Source organism: Thermobia domestica, chromosome 8 (assembly GCF_964235325.1).
Source record: "Thermobia domestica chromosome 8, izTheDome1.hap1.1, whole genome shotgun sequence".
In the NCBI taxonomy this organism is placed as follows: domain Eukaryota; kingdom Metazoa; phylum Arthropoda; class Insecta; order Zygentoma; family Lepismatidae; genus Thermobia; species Thermobia domestica.
In genome coordinates this window covers 241,578,969-241,603,083 of record NC_137461.1, presented here as the reverse complement: position 1 = coordinate 241,603,083, position 24,115 = coordinate 241,578,969, and the positions used below count along the sequence as shown (strand labels likewise).

Here is a 24,115-nt window from a genome sequence, read left to right as displayed (position 1 = left end):
AGAATACTTACCTAACTCGTTGAATAACGTAGTTACCGAAACCGTAGAACTTGGCATCATTAAAAGCAATTTTCATGGAGATCGGACCTGCTCCTTGGTTAATGTTTAGACTGGGAACTTGTAGAGGATCAATCACTGGAATCTGGAACTCAGGAATTCCCTCTAGAAAGAAATGAATAAATAATTTAATGTTCAATTAGATATTATAAAGGTGTGTAATTAAAATTTCGTAAGCAGAAAATGTAATGATAATTTATATTTTCCAATCCGAAGAATCTTTCTCCATCAATAAATTGAAGGCCTTCATAATATATCCTACAAAAAGGTAAAAAGGCGCAGTGGAAGTTTTCGACTGGTCGTAGGTTTTAATCTTGGAATTGGATGGTCTAATAGCAAATATAGTTTTATTGTCCTTTCTCTCAATCCACATTGTTCTTTGTTTCATGTATTTTTCTCTAAACCAATACTACTACCAATACCAATTTCAGTACTACTCTAAAGCAATAATTCTTTCATTATAATGTCAAATTTCATGGAGCCATTTAATACTGAATCGCAGTTTGTATACTTCAAAATAAATAAAATTTGCGAAAAAATGAAGCAAAACACATTGTTCTTTAATACTTTGTATAGTGTTTTCTTATGAAAAAATTCCATCTATTTCTATTTCGGTTTTCTTGCAGACATGTTGTTTGAATAAACTACGGTTATAGACAATACAAACGGTTCTCTTTGATGTAAATTTACTATCTGTAAATTTTCAATTTTGGCAGCCTTATACCAAACCGCTACCAAGGACGTCTGCGTCGTCAATTTATGTTAGTTTTGGTAAAACTATCATTAGCTTCACAAAGATACAATGTTTATTACAGAGATAAAATTTTCCGCTAAGTGTGAAGTTAAACAATTTTTATAATTTTCCACCTCATATCATTAGCTTACCGTTAGTTTACGTTGGTTTTGGAAAACCTATGGCTATTTGCGAAAGCAATGCACATTTTATTGGAAAAATTAATGCGCAGCTCAATTTCACTGTTGCCTACCCACAAACGAATTTCAATATTCTTCCGCTCATATCGATACATAGTCGTTAGTTTAGTAAAAATACAGGTTTTGTAGAAAAAATAAATGGTCAGGCTAACTTCACCTACAAATGAATTTTAACATTCTTTCGTGAGCCTATCCTTAGTTTACATTTGTTTTGTTAAAAGTACCGGTAGTTTCGCAAAAAATAACTTTTTGTTGAAGAAATAAAGTTTCTCGCCAAGAGTGGAGTTCGCCCAACCGTAAGCAATTTTCGTACATCTGTACCTGATATCGTTACTTTACTTTAATTTCGCAGATATTCCCTTTTTATTAGAAAGAGAAAGTTGCCCTCATAGTGTGAAACTTGTACGTTCTAGACGATTTTCATAGATCTGTGTCTCATACTATTAGTTTATTTTTGGTTTCTGAAAGTATCTTGATTTTGTGTTAACTATTGTAAATGTTTGTTTTGTGTATTAGCTTCGTTAACTGTTTAATTTTTATTGTATTTGGTCTAGGAATTAATTCGTGCGGTTGGACAAGAGATGGCGCAACGAACGGAGCGTCCCACAGTTCCGTGTATCCACACATGTGTTGCAAACTCCTGTCATCGCGTATCGTTCGTAGTATAGGGCAGTGGATTAAAGCGTCAACAACACCAGTTTGTAGTTAAGTGAACATGGCGCAATTTGTGCCTGATAAAGTGTTTTTGCGGGGTGTCCTGCTGCATTACTTTAACATGCAGAAAAGTGCGACTGAAAGTCATCGTATTTTGGTGGAAGTGTATGGTGACCATGCTCTAGCTGAGCGAACGTGTCAGAAGTGGTTTGCACGGTTTAGAAGTGGTGATTTCGGCTTGGCAGACCAAGAGCGAGCTGGACAGCCAAAAACATTTTAAGACGAAGAATTGACAGCATTGCTCGAGCAGGATTCGTGTCAAACGCAGGAACAACTTGCAGCAGCATTAGGCGTTGATCAAACAACAGTCTCCAAACGCTTGAAAGCCATGGGAATGATTCAAAAGATGTCACATTGGGTTCCACATGAATTGAAAGACAGAGACGTTGAAAGACGAAAAACCATTTGCGAATTTCTGCTTCAACGACAGAGCAGAAAGGGATTTCTGCATCGAATTATTACGGATGATGAGAAGTGGATCCATTACGAGAACCCTAAACGAAAAAAGGCCTGGGTGAAACCAGGTGAACCAGGTCCATCACAACCAAAACGAGATATTCACTGTGCAAAGGTTATGCTGTGCATATGGTGGGATATGAAAGGTGTGGTGTACTATGAGCTGCTGCAACCGGGTGAAACTATGAATGGAGAACGTTATCGACGACAATTAATGCGTTTGAAGCAAGCTCTGGCCAGAACACGGCCAGAATGGGAGAACAGACATGATAAACTTATTGTTCAACATGATAACGCTCGCCCACATGTCGCAAAACCGGTCAAAACCTATTTAGAAAATGTCGGATGGGAAGTTTTACCCCACAATCCGTATTCACCAGACGTTGCTCCTTCGGACTACTACTTGTTCGATTGCATGAACAACAATTTGATTGGACAGCGGTTTACTTCTTCAGAAGATATGGAAACATGGGTCTCTGACTGGATCGCTTCCAAGGATGAGGACTTCTTTCGCCACGGAATCCGTGCATTGCCTGACAGATGGGCGAAAGTGGTGGCTAGCGATGGACAATATTTTTTTAAGGTATTTATGTATTTTGTGTTTGTACTACAGCTTCAATGTGTGCGTACCAACCGCACGAATTAATTCCTAGACCAAATATCAGTATTATTTTATTTGCTTTTTTATTATCATACTAGAATAACATATTATTTAATGCGTTTTTATATACATTTTGTGTTAATATCTCGAATATACTCCTTTTTTAAATGTTGCTAATTTATCTATGCTATGGTCTAATGGATTTTGTTTAATTTTTCAAATACAAAAATATATTTTGAATGTTACGAAAGTAATAAATAAATAAATAAATAAATCAATAAATAAATAAACACTGTGAAGTGTTGACCTAGTAACAAACCATTTTCATACTTATCTACTTAATATCGCTAAATTATTCTTTCTTAGGTTTCGTAAAATTACAGGTGGTTTAACAAAATAAATATATTAGTAAAGGAATAAAAGTAGTGTCTTGGTATTAAATTATTCTAACACCTATAGCAATTTCTGCAGTTTTCTCTTTGGCATTGGTGGTTTTAGTTTTCGTTACTTTTTCTAAAATTATAATTAATCTAGAAAAGAAAATACTATTCGGGTCAAAAGATAGATTCTCGCTTTCATCACATCTATAGCTCATTGTATTAAGAAATGAGAAAGAGTTCGTGTTCTCTCGTATTTAACAATTTTGAAACATTTTAATTTTTTATTCGAGTTTAGTTAAACGTTCCCCCTTCCACACAGAGAACTGGGATAGAAGAAACTACATAAGTGAATGCTCTCGTTTAATATAACCATACTTCAAAATATGGAAGAGCAGTCATAAAATGTATTTTCGTTGCAAACTGAGAAGAAAAACCTATGTGGCGTAAGTAGAAAGATAGGTTACATGTGCAAATCCTATAACTGAAAAAGTATATTTTATACGTACTTTTCGTATAAATGTTCCGAATAAACATACTTTTCGTACGAATGAAAGAACTGCATACAGGAGGTCAGAATCTCACATATAGAGGGACGTATGTATCATATGTAAACGTATATAATATACGGAAGACTGTTAGATCAGACATCTTGCAATCGCATGATGTAACATACAAAGATAGTGGGTATGTAGTATATGGATAACGTATGCTCCGTCCATACTTATGTAGTAAACATAAGGATTCTCTATATTTGTACAATATATCACTGTTCGAATAACGGATTTTTCTCAGTGCACAAAATATGAAAATTAAAAGAAAAGGTTTACAATAGCTATTAAAAATGCGATATTTTGAAATGAAATACGTATCTAGTAGCAAATTTACACGATAAGGAAAACATTAAATAAAATATTTATTTTCCTAAACTACCCCTATAATTCTGCAATAAACTACAGTAAAATACAAGTAAGCTAACGAAATGAAGGGGAAATTTGTTTATGAACCAGCAAAGATAATATTCGGCCTTGTTTCTGCATTTTTTCTTTCTATTACATGAACTATATTTTTCTTTATTTCAAAAAGAAATCTTTGAGATAATGTTTCATAAAGAGTCTATATTTACAAAAAGAAGTATATTAGTGTATAGTTGAAAAGAAACACTTTACAGTAATTAGAATTCTGGCTGGTATCGCCAGCTTGAGATGAAACATCCTAGGCTACGGGAAGCCAGCTTGGAAAAAAGAAGAAAAATATTTATCTTAAGACGTATCCGTAGCCGACGCTAAGGGAAAGGGAAAGGAAAGAAAAAAAAGAAAAAAAAAATGGGTCGCCGATATTATTCCTTTCTTACGCTGTAATTATAGACCAGTAAGCACAACGCTATTTAACTCCAGACTCTTGCACACTAATGGCATCGTCGATAATGAGGAAGAAGAGGAAAAAAAATCATTCAGGACAACACCACATATCTTGCAACTCTGTTTATTTAACTCTCCTGTAATAACGTATAATATTGGAACTCTCATTAGCATCAATGAACATGGACAGCTAGACTCAGTTGGAGAAAGAAAAAAAATCGTATGTATTCAGTCTCAAAAGATTCCAAAACTTCTAGCGCCAACACAACTAGAATATGGGTAACAACATTATTTGGACAATATCCTTAATAACAATAGAAGAGTTGTTTACATTTTCAGCTAAATATGAGAACATAATACTCAGTAGGCTACTTCACAGAGAGGAATTACCAATTTCATTACTGTTTACAAAACATCTCACAGCAGAGGGAGTAAGCGTGTGGCTGCGTCGACTAACCTTCCTCTCTAAACGCATAACATTTCCACTACTTCTACAACCAGCCGGTAAGAGGGCATTCCCTCGACATAACTTGTCATTAACAGCGGCGATAATAATAACATATTGCAGAAACATTATAGGAAGTACAAGACCAACCAATAATTTGACTCTACCCCTGACATTGTCACATCCAATGTGAGTGTTATTGTATGCCCACCACCTTCGACGTGCCTTACTAAACTAGTAAGCAACATTATAGCTGAAATATAGCATGACATGGAGACAACTAGGAGATTTCACAAAGTTTGTTGTGTGGCGACTTAATACTCATATTGTAAGATATATATATATATATATATATATATATATATATATATATATATATATATTAGACAATACGGAGCGCCCGCTACTGGACGAACATGAGTTAGATGGTGACGAGCGATACGTTATACATTTACACAACTAGAAAAAAATGATTTCGTTCAAAGCAAGAGAGAAATGGTGTTGATATCAGACTACCCCGCCGGCGTATGATTCGACTTACTGGATAGAGACTCACTTTCGTTTACATGTTACTGACAAGACTCACTTTGGACAATATTATAGACATTGTAAAATTGACGCAGATAATATGTACATACACTGAAGAACCAAGAATTAATAAATGTATGCTATTGTTTGCTTATAAACGAACTGTAACAATAGAATGAACACACGAAGGTAATAATATGACGTTTAAATGTTATGATCAGAAGCGACTTGGACGAATTTATAAACGGTGGACAAATTTCTTTCACAACTTCCAGGACGACATCACTTTCTTCACAGGACGGAATAAAGAATAGTAAACATAGTTACCTGGAAACAGTGATCAAAGCTCACCCAACCTTATTCCCACTCCACGAGTAGGAACACTGCAGAAACATTGTGGGACAATGTCCTAGGGTGGCGACCGGTCCCGATGACTTCTCCAACATCTCACCATATAGCAGTCATGACCATAACTTCGGCACAGGTTGACCAAGAGGTGACATCTCCTTAGTTAATGCCAAGTAAGCACATTTCACCACTACTTTCACCAGGTAGATAGAAGTTCGCTGCAAAGCTGCTGCAACACTTGTGTTCGCAACAGCGACCGCAGTCCAGGAACGTTTAAAGCCCACAGAAGCAGACGTGACCAATAACAAATAACATAGGACGGAGTCCCTTATTAAGGAATCTGATGACACAGAATCACTACGTCAAAGGACGAGGCTATACACGATTGAATGTGGTCCTAGAGACAAAGTTTGAAAAGACTACTAAATTTCAACTCTCATCACAGCAGTGATTAACGAGTGTTACACCAATCCCAGTAATATGTCAGACACACACACACACTGAGCGGGTTTAGATGAATTCCTTATGATTCACTACATGTTCACTCCTCCAGCATACTGTTCGACTACAGCAATGCTTAAAAGGGCGATCGCTTACTGCACAATTCGCAGTAAATTTATGTCCAAAGACATAAACCAATTATACCTCCCTCTAAACTTCCGCCATGTTTTCGTTACAAGAAGCCAAGACAAAGGGGGGGGGGCACGCTCCGCAGCCCGCTCGCTCCTGATTGGTCGCTCCATACTGCGCATCAGAGCGTAGTATTGAAACGACAACTTTAATAATAAAATATATATGACTAGGTGGGAATAAAAATTATATAAATAAACGTTTATATACTTACGTTTATAATTAATCTCTCTGTTTAAGCGAAACGCGAAATTTCAAATTATTTTAAACAGTCAGAGCTATCCTCAAAAGCCGATCAACGCAAACCATAGACATACAAAGAAAAATAGCATACTGCGGCTACACACATTAGTCCAATTGTCGACCATCTTGAATCCTTCATGAGAGTCGAGAATTGAGAAAATATAGAAGGAAATAACATTAACTAAGAGCTGATTAAACATTTCCACAAATAATCTCTTTGAGAAAAATGTAACGCTCAAAGAGGAACGTTACATAGTTTGTGGCATTGGTGTACAATCTGTGCATAGCTACATAAAATGTGTAATAATGTTGTAGTAAATACGTACATAACAAGCAATAATAATAATAATAATAATAATAATTCAATACAAATTAAAGAGATAACAAAACATAGTATATGCAATAAATGAATAAATGAAAACTAATTACAGTTTTACAGAAAATAAAGCAAACTACCATATGGTGAAGGAAATTTGAGATGTTGGGTTCACAATTGATTGTAATCTACTATTTAGTCGTTTGGGACACATTTCATACTTACGATCTCTACCAAAAATTCCTTTCAGTGCTTAAGATTCATGTACAGACATTCAAAGTTGCTCTTACAATGAAAGAAATACTGCTGACTTTCCATGTACTTAAACGGAACTAAAAACTTTATGTCCTTTTTCGCCTCCCAATTTTAGAAATTGGACTGGAATCCTCTGTGCTTTGAACGCTCCATTAGTGAAAGTTCTTCTTTAAGAACAGACTAATTTCACAATTGAAGAGAAATTTTGTTCTTCGATTTAAAAGTGTGAATTTTTGCAAAACTGACTGCCTACTTATTTTTCAATAAAAAGTGTATTTTTGCAAAACTAACGTAAACTAACCATATGAGGTAGAAAATTATGAAAATTGTTTATGTGCATCGTACTTTCACTTTTGGCGGCAAAATGTTTCTGCTATAAAAAGTGTATTTTTTTGCAAAACTAACGACAGTTTTAGCAAAACTAACCTAAACTATGGATTTGAAGTGGAGGAATATTGAAATTCGTTCATGGGTAGGGAATCTTCAAGTCGCCGTCTACAGCCCATTTATTTTTCCAATATAAAGTATATGTTTGCTTCCCCCTTCCCTTAATACCGTAAACATGTGATTATTTTTAAGCAATCACTGGTATAAACGCATCCGTTTGCAACGAGTTTACTATAATTTTCTACACTAGAGTTCAGTAAAGCCTCAATGGAAATTCCACATCACGTGCACACTTTAAAGATACGGTACAAGTCTAATTAATTACCTAGTGTAAACATTGAAGGGAAAAATTTGGAGATTGTGCTAAAATTGTTATCCACAAATGATTCAATATCATTTTATTGGGCGCACTATTAAAGCAAAAATTAGCATTACATGTAAAATATTGTTTTCTTCTTCATTATCTGTTTCTGTTTTCTAATAGTATTTGCGTGTAAAGGAGTACACGTATCAGCGTTAGCAAGGGAGAAGCAACAATAGACAAAATCAGGGGCATATCCACGTGGTGTTTCTCGAGTCCGGACTCCCCTCTTAAATATCCTAACTCAAGGGCGGATCCGGGGGAGGGGGGCGATCGGGGCGATTGCCCACCCAGAAGAGGAAGCTTTCTTATTTTAGATATATATATAAATAAAATCCATCCCAAAGTTTGGAGCCCTTAAAAGTAGCAGTATGACAACCCATCGCAAGCCCCTGAAGTCGGTCCTGGATCCGCCACTGTCCTAACTCAATGTAAATTTGTACATTTTCTCAATAAAACTATAATTGTTGAACAGGGAAATGATTGATGTAGCATAGAAATTTGATCTTAACATTCTTTCTTTCATCAAAATAATCTGGTTCTATTAAATGTTTGTTTTCTGAAAATGTAGGTGGAAATATTTTACAATTACTTACATTACCAGTAGGGGTGGAATTCGGGTGCAGAATAATACCCGACTAATACAACATATACATAGTGGCTTGTAGTGTTAGAGTCCTCTCTCCAAAGCTTGGACCTTTACTAACAAAAATTTCTGGGTGCATGCCTGGATAAAATCTACTACTTATGTAAATTTTGCTAGATATACGATACTTAAATATAAGGTAACCAAGAAAGTTTTATCGCTTTTTCTGGAGGTGTGTGTTCAATTGTTCCTAACACCGTAACTTGAATGCGAATGGAGATAAGGCGACATTCAGTTGTTGGTGTGCGTATATCCAACATACTACCTGGTTGTGGCAGTTTAGTTACGCCGTGAACTTGCGTAAGGACAGAGTGAATATGTGATTTCCATAGAGCGTCAAAGGGGCGTGAATGGTGTACGAGTTTAAACTGGGGTCAAACGCCCGTGCAGTCGGACGGGAGGTATGCCAGGCCTTTGGTGAGGGTATCGTGACTACGCGGACAATGCAGCGGTTTTTTTTAACAAGTTTAAGGACGGTGACGAAGCACTGGGAGACGCATCACATGTACAAAATGAGGGTCTTCAGGCAGCAATTGAGACGAACAGTGGCCAAACATGTGAGGAACTGGGACTACAATTCAGTGGAAGTGGAGAAACCATTTGACAGCACCTCCATCAACTTGGGAAGCACTGCAAGTAGCGGCGATGGGTTCCACATGATTTGACTCTAGGCTAGAAGGCAACACGAGCAGACACTTGTTTTCTTTGCTGTTTCGTCTGCGGAAGGAGCCATTTGTGAACAGGGTGTTGACATGTGGGTCTTATACGAAGCTCTCCGGCGCAGTCGTCATTAGACAACATCCGAAACCAGCACTGCGCCAGAAGAAGGTCCTCCTGTGTGTTTGGTGGACTGCTCGTGGCATTGTGTATCGGGAACCGTTACCAGCTGATCAGAGGATCAATGTGAATGTCAGCAGTTGAGCAGCGTTCCAGAAAAACTGAAAACTCTTTAACCAGAACTTCTGAATCGCAAAGGAATAGTCTTGTTTCAGGGAAACACTAAGCCTCAAGTGGCTAGGATGACCCGGGACACCATTCTATGCCTTGGATGGGAAACACTATTGTATCCGCCATACTTCCTGGACATTGCACAGTCCGATTATCACCTGGTGCATTCCTTAGAAGATGCATGATGTTTTACACACACACGCATATAATTTTGTTTAACGTAATAGAGTTTCCATTTGGAACTTTAGCGTCGAGTTCACCATATATACACCATTGCAAACATCTGACTGTGAGGAAGAGAAGTTAAATTAACAGCTAAAATTGCGATTATATATATACTGTACAGTATATTCACCTTTTATCTATACAAGCTTCTTTTAATTAAAGGCATTTTAAATAGCAAAATAGATGGCAATATCTAGTGTCTTAAATCTAGAGAATCTCTTTCCGTTGAGGTACGAGACAAATTGGAACAAAATGGAAACAGATGAGACTCGAATGTAATTTGGTGATAAATTTGGGTAACAAGTTAATATATGTACAGTCTCTTCGTAAAAAATGCAAAGCAAACACCACAATTTCAGCAAAGTTATGGTAAGAAAATCAAATAAATATATTAATATGTGCATTTTCTTATTGAGCTCTTTATAGATCATCATTCTTGCTTTTCCCAAAATTTCAATTAGCTCCTAGATCAAGGCTAAAATCTAGAAGTATGGTAGTGTACGTTTTAGCATCAAGAGGTCTACTTCCATACATTACATGCTGGCTGGACGTGCTTCGAGTGTTCGTTCTAAGGTATGGGTCGGCACCACTAAATGCATCCGACCCGTGGTTCCTCAAATATGGACGAAATCCCACTTGGCCTCAGTGCATTTTCAAGGTGTCTCCCTTTACATTGATTCGGAAATTGCAATGTAACCCCCATTCTCTAAGCGAGTGGAATACGCCCATTGCGAGGCCAGACCGAAGTCTTGAGTGCCAAAAGGGTTTGTTCATTTCCAACCTTGCCTAGCTTTATACGTTCATTGCTAACTGCTTTCCGAGTCCAGGTACCGTACACAATTCGAGATACCCCCATGTTTCATCCCGGTACGTGTTAAGTTGCCATTTGAACTTAATGCCAGTCTCTTATTCCGCGGAACTTCCTCCCTTTTACTCTGATTAGAAAGCGGTGCCCAGATACGTGGGATGGGCATTTTTCCCCAGTCACTGTTCAGACCCTCCGCAGGTAGTACTCCCCTCTTAGTAAGATCGTTCAAACTAATTATGATAGAGGTACATTGGGAGCGGGGTCTTCCCTTGTAGGCTCGCCCAAGCAATATGAGGCTACTTATCTTTTACGTGTTTAGGTACTACGCTCACGTTGTGGCTAAGCTAGAACTCAATGGTACTTATAGGATACCATTGTTAGGACCACCACACTCTTCCTTTGTAGGGCCGTTCAAGCAATACGGAACATTCTCTAATTACGGTAAGAGTATTCCGTTATTTCCAGACCCAATGGCTGATGTGGATTATCTCCCTTTAAAGACAATGACAGGATTTTTTGAGGCAAGGGCAAAGGTTAATATATTTAAATTTATAGAAGAAAAGGAAATGTATGTCCTCATTCACATCAGGCCATTATGGCTCACGAGAAATATAAAGGTGGGGGTCCATATATGCTAATTCTGGGTCGTTATAATAAAGAAAACATATTTCAAGTTTATACAGTGCAATGCAATTATTATCGATAAATAAAGCAGTGTCCTCATACAAGCAAATAGACACCGAAAGGACAACAGTAAATAAATATGAACAGCAGATTAGTGTGTCCTATGTAACAGTACAAGCATGTACCACAAGTACACTTAGCGTGCAGATTTGACTGCGAAAACTTGAAATTCACTCGTGGTCGCATAATTACATATAGAGACTGTACAGGAACGGAGCGCACCGTCAGTTTTGTTTCACACCGTCAGCAATTGTTAACAGGATTTTGCGATAATTCGTAGGACAGTTAAAAAGTAAATTAAAACGTGCGTAGTACCAAAATGAGATGGACCAGGATCAACGTCAGCCCTGAAACATACAGTTGTCCGTAGTGCAAGGACTCAGTAAATGAAATCTACCAATGATATCGCAACAGAGGTTGACCAATCGGCACAAACCGTAAAAGCAATATTTTGTACAGTATGTGTATGTATGAATGCGTCGCCAGGAAGAATTCTATAAGTACAAAACGAACTTCAGCTACAACTAAGCATCAAGTACCTTACAAACTTCCTGGAAAGAAACCTCAGCTTCAAGCATCACCTTTAGGACTATGTAATAAAAGCAGCAGAAAACATCAAATATTTCGTTGTCTTATGTACCCTTGTAAGTTTTACTTCAGCACCCACCCCTACTTCTACATTATGCTCACAAGATAAGCTCTGCTCTACGCAAATCCAGTTAGGAACATGTTGTTCCTACGTATCGGAAACGGATACAGAGAAAATAGAATCATGTAACATGCATTATCTCAAATTGCTCAAGAAACACAAGAGTAGCACACCTAAGTGATGATTTGGATCTTCGATACACACAAGAAGTCATGCTTGACTAATCAACAATTTTCTGGCGCCAATTTTACGAATCACACAATCCACTACTGCAAGACGTTCGTGATCTTCAGCGGTTCGCAATAAGTAATGTGGGGTAACACCATATTAAGATAATCTTCCTACTGCCATCATATTAATCAAGTAACTCATATTTTACAGGTGAAAATGGCAGTCTCTCATGATCAAGATCATTTTCATTCTTACAACGGAATAATAAAATTAGTACAAATATAAGTTTTCATTCTTACAACTGAATAATAAAATTAGTACAAATATAAGGCTCGGATTATTCAATATAATTCAGAACTCAAAAAAATTTACTCACTATACCGGTGTACCAGTCAGTCTGTCAGACACAGTTCAGCCATCGGCATGTGCATTATGCTTTTGATTGAATGTTGCATTCTCTGATGAGAGGGTTTTGCCCATTCTATGACACGATCGATAGTTTGTGTGAGAGAAATTAACGAACCATGATTCACCAAAATTTTACCATCCTATACAGAGGCAAAACTATTTTTGAAAAGGTAGAAGAACGTATGACGTCATGCCGTCTTCCGTGCATATCTTTACCCATTGTATTTTTTAGGAAGTGGGGGAAACAATGGATATTTTTTGGAAGTGGGTGAACGACGTTCACCCACATTCCCTCTCACTTTTACCCCTGATACTATGTTGCAATAGGGAGGCTTCAGTGTCATTGAGTAAAGTAAAATTTTGTTAAGGTCGGGTTATTGTTATGGACATCTGAATGGAACTCCAACATGTATCGAAAGTATAAAGAGAGGACCATAACTTCAGAAACGCTTGTAAATTAAAAAAAAAATTTAAAAAAACTGAAATTTTGTATCATGTAAGTAACCATGGTGAGACATTGTCTTATCTACTCTCCAATAATGTCAAATAACCAGTCATAGTACTACGTCAGGTTATTAAATATATCAAATCTAGATGTCAAAAAGAAAAACGTGTAATACAAAATTTATTATTTACTGTTACAAATTATGGATGTTATATTATTACTAATATTTACAAAAATCCAAATTTTAAAGGTTTCTACATCAGTAATAACTCAAGGTGAGACAAACGGGGCAGTTCACACTTATAGTACGTTAGTGCCTGATAATGCATGAACTCCATTACGTATTTTAATAAATAAGAATGAAGTTTAATGAAATTCTGCAAAAGAATTGGTCTATGTCCAAATAAATACACCACATTTAATCACATAATTTGTTTTTAATATACGGAAATATTATGTAAAGCTTTACATTGATTTTATACCTCTATTCCAGTGGTTCTCAACCGATATATCGCTTAATTTTATAATTTAAAGATAATGAAGAATTTATTAATAATTACTTATAATTGAGACAGACTAGAGTCAACACCTCCAGCGGTAGCAATAATACACAGTGTTACATAAAGTCATTATAAAAACTAATTGCTTTTACTATTATAATATATTATTATTATTATTATTATTATTATTATTATTATTATTATTATTATTATTATTATTATATGTAATAAAAGATCAAACAGTAAGTTGTGATGTCCTGGACGTTCCGTGAGGTGTGTCGCCAGTCAAAAATGTTGAGAACCACTGCCCTAACTATTTTTGATATATGATATATAATGCTAAATTTTGCAACACGTTTAAGATCATGTAATTGCGCTTTGTGGTGGGCAAACACCGTGTGCGTAGGTTTTCTCGGCGTCCTGCTGTTTCCTCACACCTTCATTCCACCATTCCCTTCATTTCTCCTCATCACCATCTAATGTAGCCTAGACGGCGACGTAGTATAACCATGGGACGTAAAACTTAAAGATTTCATTTCATTTCATTTCATTTCATGTAGTTGCAAGAACTTATTCTAAGTATAACACTCAAATTTGTTGTTGCAATGTCTAGAAAACAATGGAAAACAACAGTAACTTCTAAAATGTTCCACGAATACGTCATTTCAAGCAGTAGAACAATCTACTATTATTTTTCGTACCTTCGGAACAATTTGTTATATTCAATTGCTATAAAATGCATATAAATCTTCATGTTTTTTTTTTCTTTTTGGAAACTATCTACGTGATAAGTCCTGATATTTATTTCGTTTTTTTTTTACAACAAAGCATTTCGGAATAGGACACATTTTTCTATAACTTTATTCCTATTTATTCGTATTTCTTATAACTTTATTTCGCTTTGTTCATAATATATCATGAATATAGTATTCAATATTTAGGTACATCAGATACGCATTGCCCTGCCGTCTTACTTGCAACATTATTGTTGCAAATGCCTCCAAAATTTAAAACTTGTGATATTATAGTGCCCTCAGTTTGCAACACTGAAATTATTGTTATGTTATTTGAAAAAAAAAATGTATTTGGTTGACAACTCATACCGTAACATTATATGTTAATAATGTCTCCCTGTTGATATTTGCACGGTTCAAAATTTCTGCGTTTTTAATATATTAGTTTAGAAAGTTACAAGGGTGTATGAAGATAAAAATGATTCACCTTGATATATTCATAACTACCCGCAATCATTTTTGTAAAAATTTATGATGACAAAATTGGATCATAGTTTGGATCGATACAACGTGTCTGCGGTTTCAAGATCAAAGTTCCTCAAATAAAGAGATATTGTTCATACAGATACATCTTCAAAATTCATTTTTCATGTTCCATATTATGCCTGTACATTTGTACATTTAAAAATTCAATCTATTAAATCTTACTTTACAATACATATTTCTAAATTCAATCTATTAACCCCTACTTTACAATACACATTTCTAAATTCAATCTATTGAACCCTACTTTACAATACATATTTCTAAATTCAATCTATTGAACTCTAATTTACAACACGTATTTCTAAATTGAAATCTATTGAACCGTACTTTACAATACATATTTATTTCTTTCTATTTTCTTCTATAGAGATGAAACCGGACACCAAATAAAAACAATAATAAAATACTGAAGCATATGACTGAAAACTGAATAGTATGTTGCTGTGTAGAGTTATTGAAGGAATAGTTGTGTCCAACTAAAAACGAATGAGGAGATGTTACGAATATGAGCAAAGAACAATTCGACATGTAATTAAAAAGGGGAAGGGAAGCTGGTTGAGATTTTGACTAAGGATAACTATATCCTGATTTAAACCATGGAAGGAGAGGAGAGTGTGAGGAGGAACCATGGAAAAGTTAGAAGAGTGTGAATGAGATTTGAACAGACTAACGGTATTGAAATCTCGGATTATTCGTTTCAGAACATTGCATTTTATAAACGTTTCTTTCTTTCTTTTCTTTTTTTATTAAACGGTAGTCCTTGTCTAGGATTTCACCTCTTACCAGGGGTAAAAGTTTTGGAGAGATACGTTTCCAAGTGTTTTCAATAGACAAAGAGATATTTGTATATGTAGTTTATTTCATTGTGAGATACGAGTTAAAGACGATATTATTATATTTACATCAGAAGCATCTAGAAAGGAGTGAAACGATGGAAATGAAGTAAGATTAACCTGATTTTGTGTGACATCACAACATCCAGAAGGAATTCTGTTATTTCCATCCTGGACTTGATGAAAATAATGAGAGTTCTTTAAGGACGCGAGGTTAATGGTGCAGGATATGACGGTGCTTTGTAAGATGAAAGTGTAAAAAATAAAAAAGTTAGTACAATCAGATAAATCTGAGCCGTCTATCGGGAGCGTATAACGATACAATTTTGAAAGTAAGTCCAGAGGACTATCGTAGTAATGCAAAAGCAATATGCAATCCTTGACGACGCGCTTGTTTTTTTAAAAGGACAGAATCTTGTCCATAAAACCTATGAGTTTCAGATTGCCAGAGTAGCGATTATTATTATCGTATTTGGATTTAGAAAAGAAGAAGTCGTTTCTCGTATTGTACGTATAATATATGGTTTAGGTGGCAGTTCTTCAACATTAGTGATAAATGTGGTTTTTAATTTTTACGCTAGTTACCCATAAAAAAAACAAATATAAACTGAATTAGCCCGACGTTTACTCTTCCAAATATGTGCCAAACCCAACACTGCTCAGTAATTTAACAGAAACCCTGATGGACCATTGTGACTTACATATAGTTTTTTTTTTTCAACATAGGTTCTACTGTCTTTATAAATTTTGAGGATAAAGGACGCACCTTAGAGGATTTACTATAGAAAAATAAATATGTTTAGGTAACTATACTTTGTATTTCAAAACTACATCATTGGATAAAGAACTCAAGGTTTTTTTTACTAGCTGCAGAAGAAATATTTGATTGTTTATATCTATCAAATTCACATTCTTTTGTTTTAGAATAGATAAATGAATGACATCTAAGCCTGTATATACGCTTTAAAGTTTGCTTTTCCATGTTAAAATTGTAAAACCCAGAAATTCCTTTATTATTGAGACCACTACTGAAACAAAACAAAAACAAAACAAAATGTTCGAAACCATCCTGTTTCTAGATAAACGATTTCCATTATATTTATGTACTTTCCTCATTATAAATTGAAAAAATATCTTACCAGTTGTTAGATGTTGTCTAAGCCCTTGGAGTGCTGATTTGAGGCATTCGTTTAGGTTAGGGTCAGTCATTTTGCAGCGCTTAATGTATCCAGCTGAAGAAAAGAAGAAAACATAATTAATAGATACCAGCTGAACCTGCGCTCTCTACACAGCGCATCATTCGCATATGAGCATAAATCTCCTTATCATTCTTTACAACATCTGTATATGTCCCTTTACAGACACAAGTGAAAGACGTATTGATTAGAAAAAAGCAAGCGTATCATAAAGGGGAGACTTTTTTCGATTGTTTTTTCTCAATATCTAGCACCGTTTGCAAGATTTGAGCCTGCTTCCGGTTGGAGTTTCTAATTCATGTATGACCAGTGCTTTCTTTCTTCTTGCACGCAGTATGTAATAAGCAAGTACATTACATATATAATTAATTATAATGTCAGTTGTATATGGGGTTCATTGGGCAAAACACTCCCCAAAAAAAGGTTCATCTTAGACTGGAGAAATGGTTATCCTTCCTTTTCCATTATTATTTGGCCATGAAACGAACGCCTGAGTCATCTAAACCCCTATATACAACAGTGTGGTATTGGAATGTATAATGCTTAGGATGTGATGATTTAGTTTTTTTTAACTCCAACACTTCAAATGTACACGTAAAAATGTAATAAAGAAATAGTGCCCATGTTTTTTAAATATTCAATTAGAACTGGACAATCTACATGAAATTTGCAATCGATCAGTGAAAACGTCATTTTTCTAGAGCCTGTAGTTTCCGAGATCTCATTGACGAAATGATTGGCCATAAACATATAAATGTAGTTTAAAAGAGCTCCAAAGATGGCAGCACAATTCATTTTCATTTATTTCGGAGAAGGCTTATTGAAGGCAAAGACCTTTGAACAATAATTTAAAAGGATAAACTTTGTGAAAAATATTTCTTTAAGTAATTTATTTAAAGTACACTCTTTTCAAAATATTTGTCTTTGTTATAAACGTGAAATCACAAATAACCGTAAATCAAAGGATTTAAAGCTAAGGTTATAGGTTAGAGCTCGGTCGCTACTGTAGGATTTTAATAGATGTATCTTTTAATAAAGCATCAATAATGATAATGGTTATCATGAAGACAAAAGTTTAGAGTTTGCTTATAAGTCAGTGAAAATTTCTAAGAAATTTTACAGTATCCTTACCCATACTATACCTTTCTTAATCGAATAATGAAGATACTAGTAGTTTAGTACGTAAAAGTAGGTACTAGAATTCCAAATGGATATTCGTGCTATACAATACGCTCGTTGGACGATCTTAACATTGATAACGTAATACAATTGTTTATCTCCTTAGCTTATATTTTGTGAACAATGCTAATAAAATTTTTATAATATATTTTTTTCAGTGAGTTGAAATAGTCTTATGCTTATTCATACAATTATTTGAGCAAAGGAGGAACAGTCATACACTCGCTTCTTTGAGGTTTATCGCGACCGACCGTAAGAACTAGAACCAAGAAGTCCACAGTTTAAATGACATACTTTAATAAGTACCACATATTTTGATAGACACTTGGCAGGCTTCTATCTTAGTAGCTGGATAAAAAAAAAAAAAAAAAAACGTGCTTCTATTTCCTAAAGAATTATTTCTGCAATAACAATATTCCTCCGTCCTTCCCGTGCTCTTCCCATTGGACTGGAGGTACATGTCTGATCCGTGTTTCAAAATAAATAAAATAAAAATAGAAATATATGAATAAAGTTATTTCTACAGCCAATGCTTCGTAATAAATTTCTTTAGAAATATTTGTTTAACCCTTTCACTGGCTTAGTCGACTTTTGTCGACGGAAAGAAAATTTTCCAAACCTGCGAATGTCGCCTATAGTCAATGTTTTAAAATATGTTTTGTCCGTATCTTGGGCTTGTCGAGAGTACTCGCCAAAATCGTTCCGTTAGATTTTTGCGTTCTATTGTTTTCGATATAAGAACACAAAAAATCGCTCATAAGAACGCAAAAATCGCTCAAAAAGCCTTTGGCGACTACTCTCGACAAGTACAAGATACGAACAATTCTTTTAAAGCATTGATTATAGTCGACATTCGCTGGTTAGGGAAGATTCCTTTCCGTCGACTTACGCAGTGAAAGGGTTAAAGCCATTTTAGAAGATACTAGAAGTGTTTTATAGTTGAATAATCTGGTTCTGGCTGTTGGAGTCGGAGACCCAAGTTCGATTCATTACGATTCAATGTTGATCCGGAATCATTAACATCATTCTGTGATTCAGCTCTCTTGGAGAGGAAGTAGTAGTTTGGGAGAACGGCCTGTGCTATGAGAGTAGGCCTACTCTTGTAAATGGTCCGTCCAACTCTCAGCTGCTTCGGATCCAACTCCGATCTTAATTCGGTCTTTACGTTAATAATACTTCACGTACTTTATAAATACAGTATTGCTTATGGATATAAAGTACCTTTTCCTTTATTGTTGTTGGATTGCTGGATTTGAGTTAAGTATCTCTTATAGAATATACGTTACCAGTATGAACCTGGAACTTAACGAGGGATCCAAAAAACATGAACTTATGCTGGGAATCAAACCCCGTTCTTCCGCATCAAAGACGCATATGGTAATCACACAGCCAGGAGGAAAAAGCTTTTTCTTCTATTTCTGTTTCCCTTCTCTTACGTCCCAGATTCCTCGAATACTTTCTTAATAGTACTTTGTTTCATCTAAACAAGTGGGGGAAGAAGTCGGCCTGTATTTAGAAGCAGAATTCCAGTATTAGATCTGTGAACTAGAAATAATTCAGAAAATAATAGAGTTGTTTTATTAAGAGAATTTATCAGTTAATTCTCAGGATATGTTGCGTTTATATCAAACTCGAGTCATAGAAAGATTGGTTAATATGAAGGATATCATACCGGGTGTATAAAAATTCGGAGCCATAGGCCAATTCCATGAAGAGTGAAAATAAGAAAAGATGGATAGAAGGTAAAGTTGTTTCAAATAAGTGTGAGTTGTATACTGAATACAGATATAACATGGTGTTTGCCAGCGAATATTGTTAACCAGGAACAGTAGGATAACTATTTCAATTCAAATAAAGTAAAACGTAACTACAGCCTCATACAGCATTACTGTGCTTTTGCAAATCTATAACAAATAGAAAATAAAGCTCCGCCATGCCAATGACTTGCCATCGGACATCCCAGACTATGTAGGTTGCCAGAATAAGGAACGTCTACTGTATCACCAACGTTAACCATCACGTATTCATGATATACAATAGATTTTGGTATTGATAACATAATACGACTGCTTTTTCTCCTTAACTTGATTTTAGTGAATAATAGTAACAACAAAACGCATTCGGTAAAAAAAGCATTTGTGACGGAACTTGTCAATTATTGTCTCTTTATCGAGACGAGACAAAAAGCATGACAATTATTGTCTCTTTTCGAGACGATTCAAAAAGCATGACAATTATTGTCTCTTTTTTCTTCGAGAGAGAAAAAACTTGACAATTATTGTCTTTGTATCGAGACGAGACAAAAATGGCAATTATTGTATCTTTTTAGAAATGAGACAAAAAGGACAATAATTTTCTCTTTTTCGAGACGAGATGAAAAGCAGGACAATTATTTTCCCTTTTTCGAGACGAGATAAAAAGCAGGACAATTCTTCCCTTTTTTTTCTCAAACGAGAAGAGAAGTTTCACGAGTTTCGTCAGCAACATTCGTTCATCCAAGGTTTAGTTCTCAAACACTGTTTGAATGTTACAAAAGACATAGTATATAAAACTATAAATTGACAGAGTGTAGGTACACAATAAGGAATAATTATCAACGTTTAAAGTTACACAAGTCATTAGACGATATTCTCCCGTAATAAATATGTTTCAAGTGTTAAATTACATCTATTAACCTCTCGTGACGCAAAAGAATTCTGATAACTTCTTACTGAAATTATTTTTTTAAAAATCAGGACTTAAAATTTCTACATACATTTACGAAACGAGAAAAGCTTTTTGAGAACAGAAACGAGACGACACAAGAATGAATTCGTCGACAATCGACACTGGACAAGATTTTTACAAGATTTACGAGATGAGACAAAAAAGTCCTTATTTTTTGTCGCGTCTCGTCTCACAAGTATTACTATAATTAAGCATGTGGCATATGGTAGGCAGCTGGACATGTTATTTCAGTGGTAGAGCGCTTAGCTCTGATGCATGGCGTTCCTAGTTCGATTCCCTGTAAAGTAAGTTTATGGTGGACAACATCGTGTCTTTGTGTTTTCGAGGGGTATTCCCATTTCCTTCCACTTTCTCGTCCCACCATTTTTTTCCATTATCATTCACTTGTCTTAATCATCGTCTGTCTTAGCCTATAGGGAATAACCAGGGACATTAAACTCAAAGATTTCATTTCACTTATTCATGGTAGGCAGGCTCATGTGTGGACTTATGAGTGATAGCCCATCGAAAAGTCATTTAAAATTTGTGAAAAAGCTATTATATATATATAGCTAAAACGCTAAAACGCTATCCACAAATACTTTTTTACAAATCTTGATAGTAGTAAAGAAAGAAAGGATTCAGAGAATAATGGTGTTAAACTAATAACATACCAAAAGATAGACGTTTGTGGCTTTCATTTTGTAAACTGAACTCTTTGAAGTTCACGACAAAACGTTTCCAGTACGGAAGATAAGATGTAAGCAGCGATTTTTTGTATGTTTTCTTTTGCCTGCTACATTGAATGTAGGCAACTGGTAAAACAGTATAATACCGAAATGTATAATTTCGAGATACTTGATAAGATTGTTAGGCGGCAAAAATGATATTTGGAATGTGAGAGTTGCATAAGTTGCACGTTCTCGCAAGAACTGAGGTGACAGTTTGAAAACAATCACAATCAAAACAATCAACTATCCTCGAATGTCAATATATTTCCTTAACTTTCTAATCCAGTACAGGGAAAGAAACGTGCTACTAGAAGAACAGTCATAAAGGGTCAAACACGTGAAAATTTAATTTCTGAAACCAAAGTTTTAATAGGAAAACCTTTTTTCCAAAATAGGTCACGTTTTTATGCATCTCCATGTAAAGCACAACCAGCTTCAAAGACTGTTGCAGTTGGTGGGAGGATGCACACACCTTCATGAAAAATCAATCCTAATACCTAAAGGCCGTTCCAACTACACCATCTCACCTACAAGAAAGCTGAAGTTTACAGTACCATATTCTAGCCTGATAGGAAGAGGACACTGACGTTTCAGAGAGAAGATTTTTACGGAAATATAATGCCTCATAAATAGAAATAGATGAAATTAAATATTTCCTAAAACTTATTCAATTATGGATAATAATCTGAAGAATAGATTATAAGTCATAGATAATAATCTAAAGAATAGATTAGAAATTATAGACAATCTAAAGATAGATTAGAAATGTTATATAATCATCTAGGAATAGATTAGAAACTGTAAATAATCATTTAAAGATTAGATTATAAATTATAAATAATCATCTAAAGAATAGATTAGAAATTATGGATAATAACCTGAAGAATAGATTAGAAATTATGAATAATTATCTAAAGAATAGATTAGGAATTATGGATAATAATCTAGATAATAGATGAAAATTTATAAATGACAATATAAAGAATAGATTAATAATAATGGATAATTATCTAAAAATACATTTATAATTATGGATAGTAATCTAAGGAATGGATTAGAAACTTTGGATAATAATTATCTAAAGAATAGATTAGGAATTATGGATAATAATCTAGATAATAGATGAAAATTTATAAATGACAATATAAAGAATAGATTAATAATAATGGATAATTATCTAAAAATACATTTATAATTATGGATAGTAATCTAAGGAATGGATTAGAAACTTTGGATAATAATCTAAACAATAGATTTGAAAATATGTATAATAATCTAAATAATACATTAGAAATTCACGTGAATAAACACAAATCAAGAAATGAAAAAGAAAAGGAAAAGAAGATGAAAAAAGAAGATGGGAATGAATCAAAGTAATCTATTTATTTTAGTTCCCCAACTTACGTTCTTTCTCCTCCACAAGAGAAATGATAATAATTGCTGATAGAAGATTATAATTAGTATTATTATTGATGGATCGCGCGGGAGAGATCTGGAGAAAATAAGATAACCTTATATGCCACTCGAGACAATATGTGCTCTACTATGATGACCTAGGATCGAGTTAGGAACTTCTGATGATAGAGGTGACTACCTTATCAACAAGCTTCAATTTCACTGTTATTATAAACTTATAAAATGAATGAAACAACTGTAAGCACATATTTTGTAATTAAGGGGCATCGTTAGGCTAGAAGACAGCTTGGATATGCCTTAATGAATAACATAAGTTATTACCGTTGTTATTAATTTCATCATATGATAATGTTTTAAATCATTATATTAAATGTTACTTACGTAATTCTCGTCTTGCGGACACCTTCGGACACACAACAACTATCATAATGAAGACCATGGTGGCGACGGAAATGTACGAAATTTGTAGTTTGTTATGCATGTCTTAACGAAATTTGCTAGTTGGTAACACGTCCTAATTTCTTTCAAAGAGAAACCAAAATCTAAATTTTTTTTGAATAGAAATGCCTTAGGATGTTCCCCCTCCAAGACTTCAACAACGGGATAATCCCCGATGGATGATGTCTAAGCAGCCGTGGAGACTTCAGTGGACTGGGAAGATATTGAAATGTCCTCCAGAATATATACGGAATACAACACTATTTGACATATCCTCTTCACCAAGCTTTTCCCACGTTAAGGATTGAAGTAACATAAGCAAGGATGATAAAGAAGTTAGAATGTTACCCAAAAGTCTAATAAATGCCATATTTCTTTGAAGATTACGTGATGATCTTGAAATGAAGAGAATATCATCATTATTTCTGTGGACTTGTTTAGGAAGTTGTAATGTATTTATGGTGTTATCACGCGATTTGATGTGTGATCCTGCTTCTTATTAGCTTTCAACAGATTTTTAACCTTTAGCAGTACATGAGATACTTACGTCACATTTTGTTTCAAAGATATTACGTAAGAATATACTACAATTTTATGCTCAATTGTGTGAAAGATCATACAAAGAATTTTTCCTTAGCAACAGCAAGAACAATCGCATATTAAAATGAGCATTAATCAAAATGGATACCTATTTGCTTTTGACTATTCGAATCCTAATAATTGTAATCCAAATTGATATTAGTATTATTTTTTATGTTGTTATATTTATCGAAGGCTCTTATTTTAGAAATAAATGTTTAAATTAAATTTAAATAGGAAATCATATATGAAACTCGTTAT

The 24,115-nt window shown here is 34.7% G+C and overlaps 1 protein-coding gene across 2 annotated transcripts in view; it reads right to left on the bottom strand.

Moving 5' to 3' along the window:
* The window catches only part of LOC145691973 (protein takeout-like), a 54,860-nt gene extending 30,950 nt beyond the window's left edge, over positions 1–23,910 (bottom strand). Inside the window, exons 1-3 of one of the 2 annotated variants that reach the window (XM_081767272.1) lie at positions 23,823–23,910; positions 16,749–16,841; positions 12–162 (exon numbers count right to left, since the gene is read on the bottom strand). In XM_081767272.1, the coding sequence (XP_081623398.1) occupies positions 12–162; positions 16,749–16,818 (221 nt within the window). In that variant the 5' untranslated portion in view covers positions 16,819–16,841; positions 23,823–23,910. Of the gene's footprint in view, positions 1–11; positions 163–16,748; positions 16,842–23,218; positions 23,801–23,822 lie in introns of those variants that run through there. The other variant, XM_081767271.1, reaches the window with a different exon arrangement.
* Between the last annotated feature and the right edge of the window lie 205 nt (positions 23,911–24,115).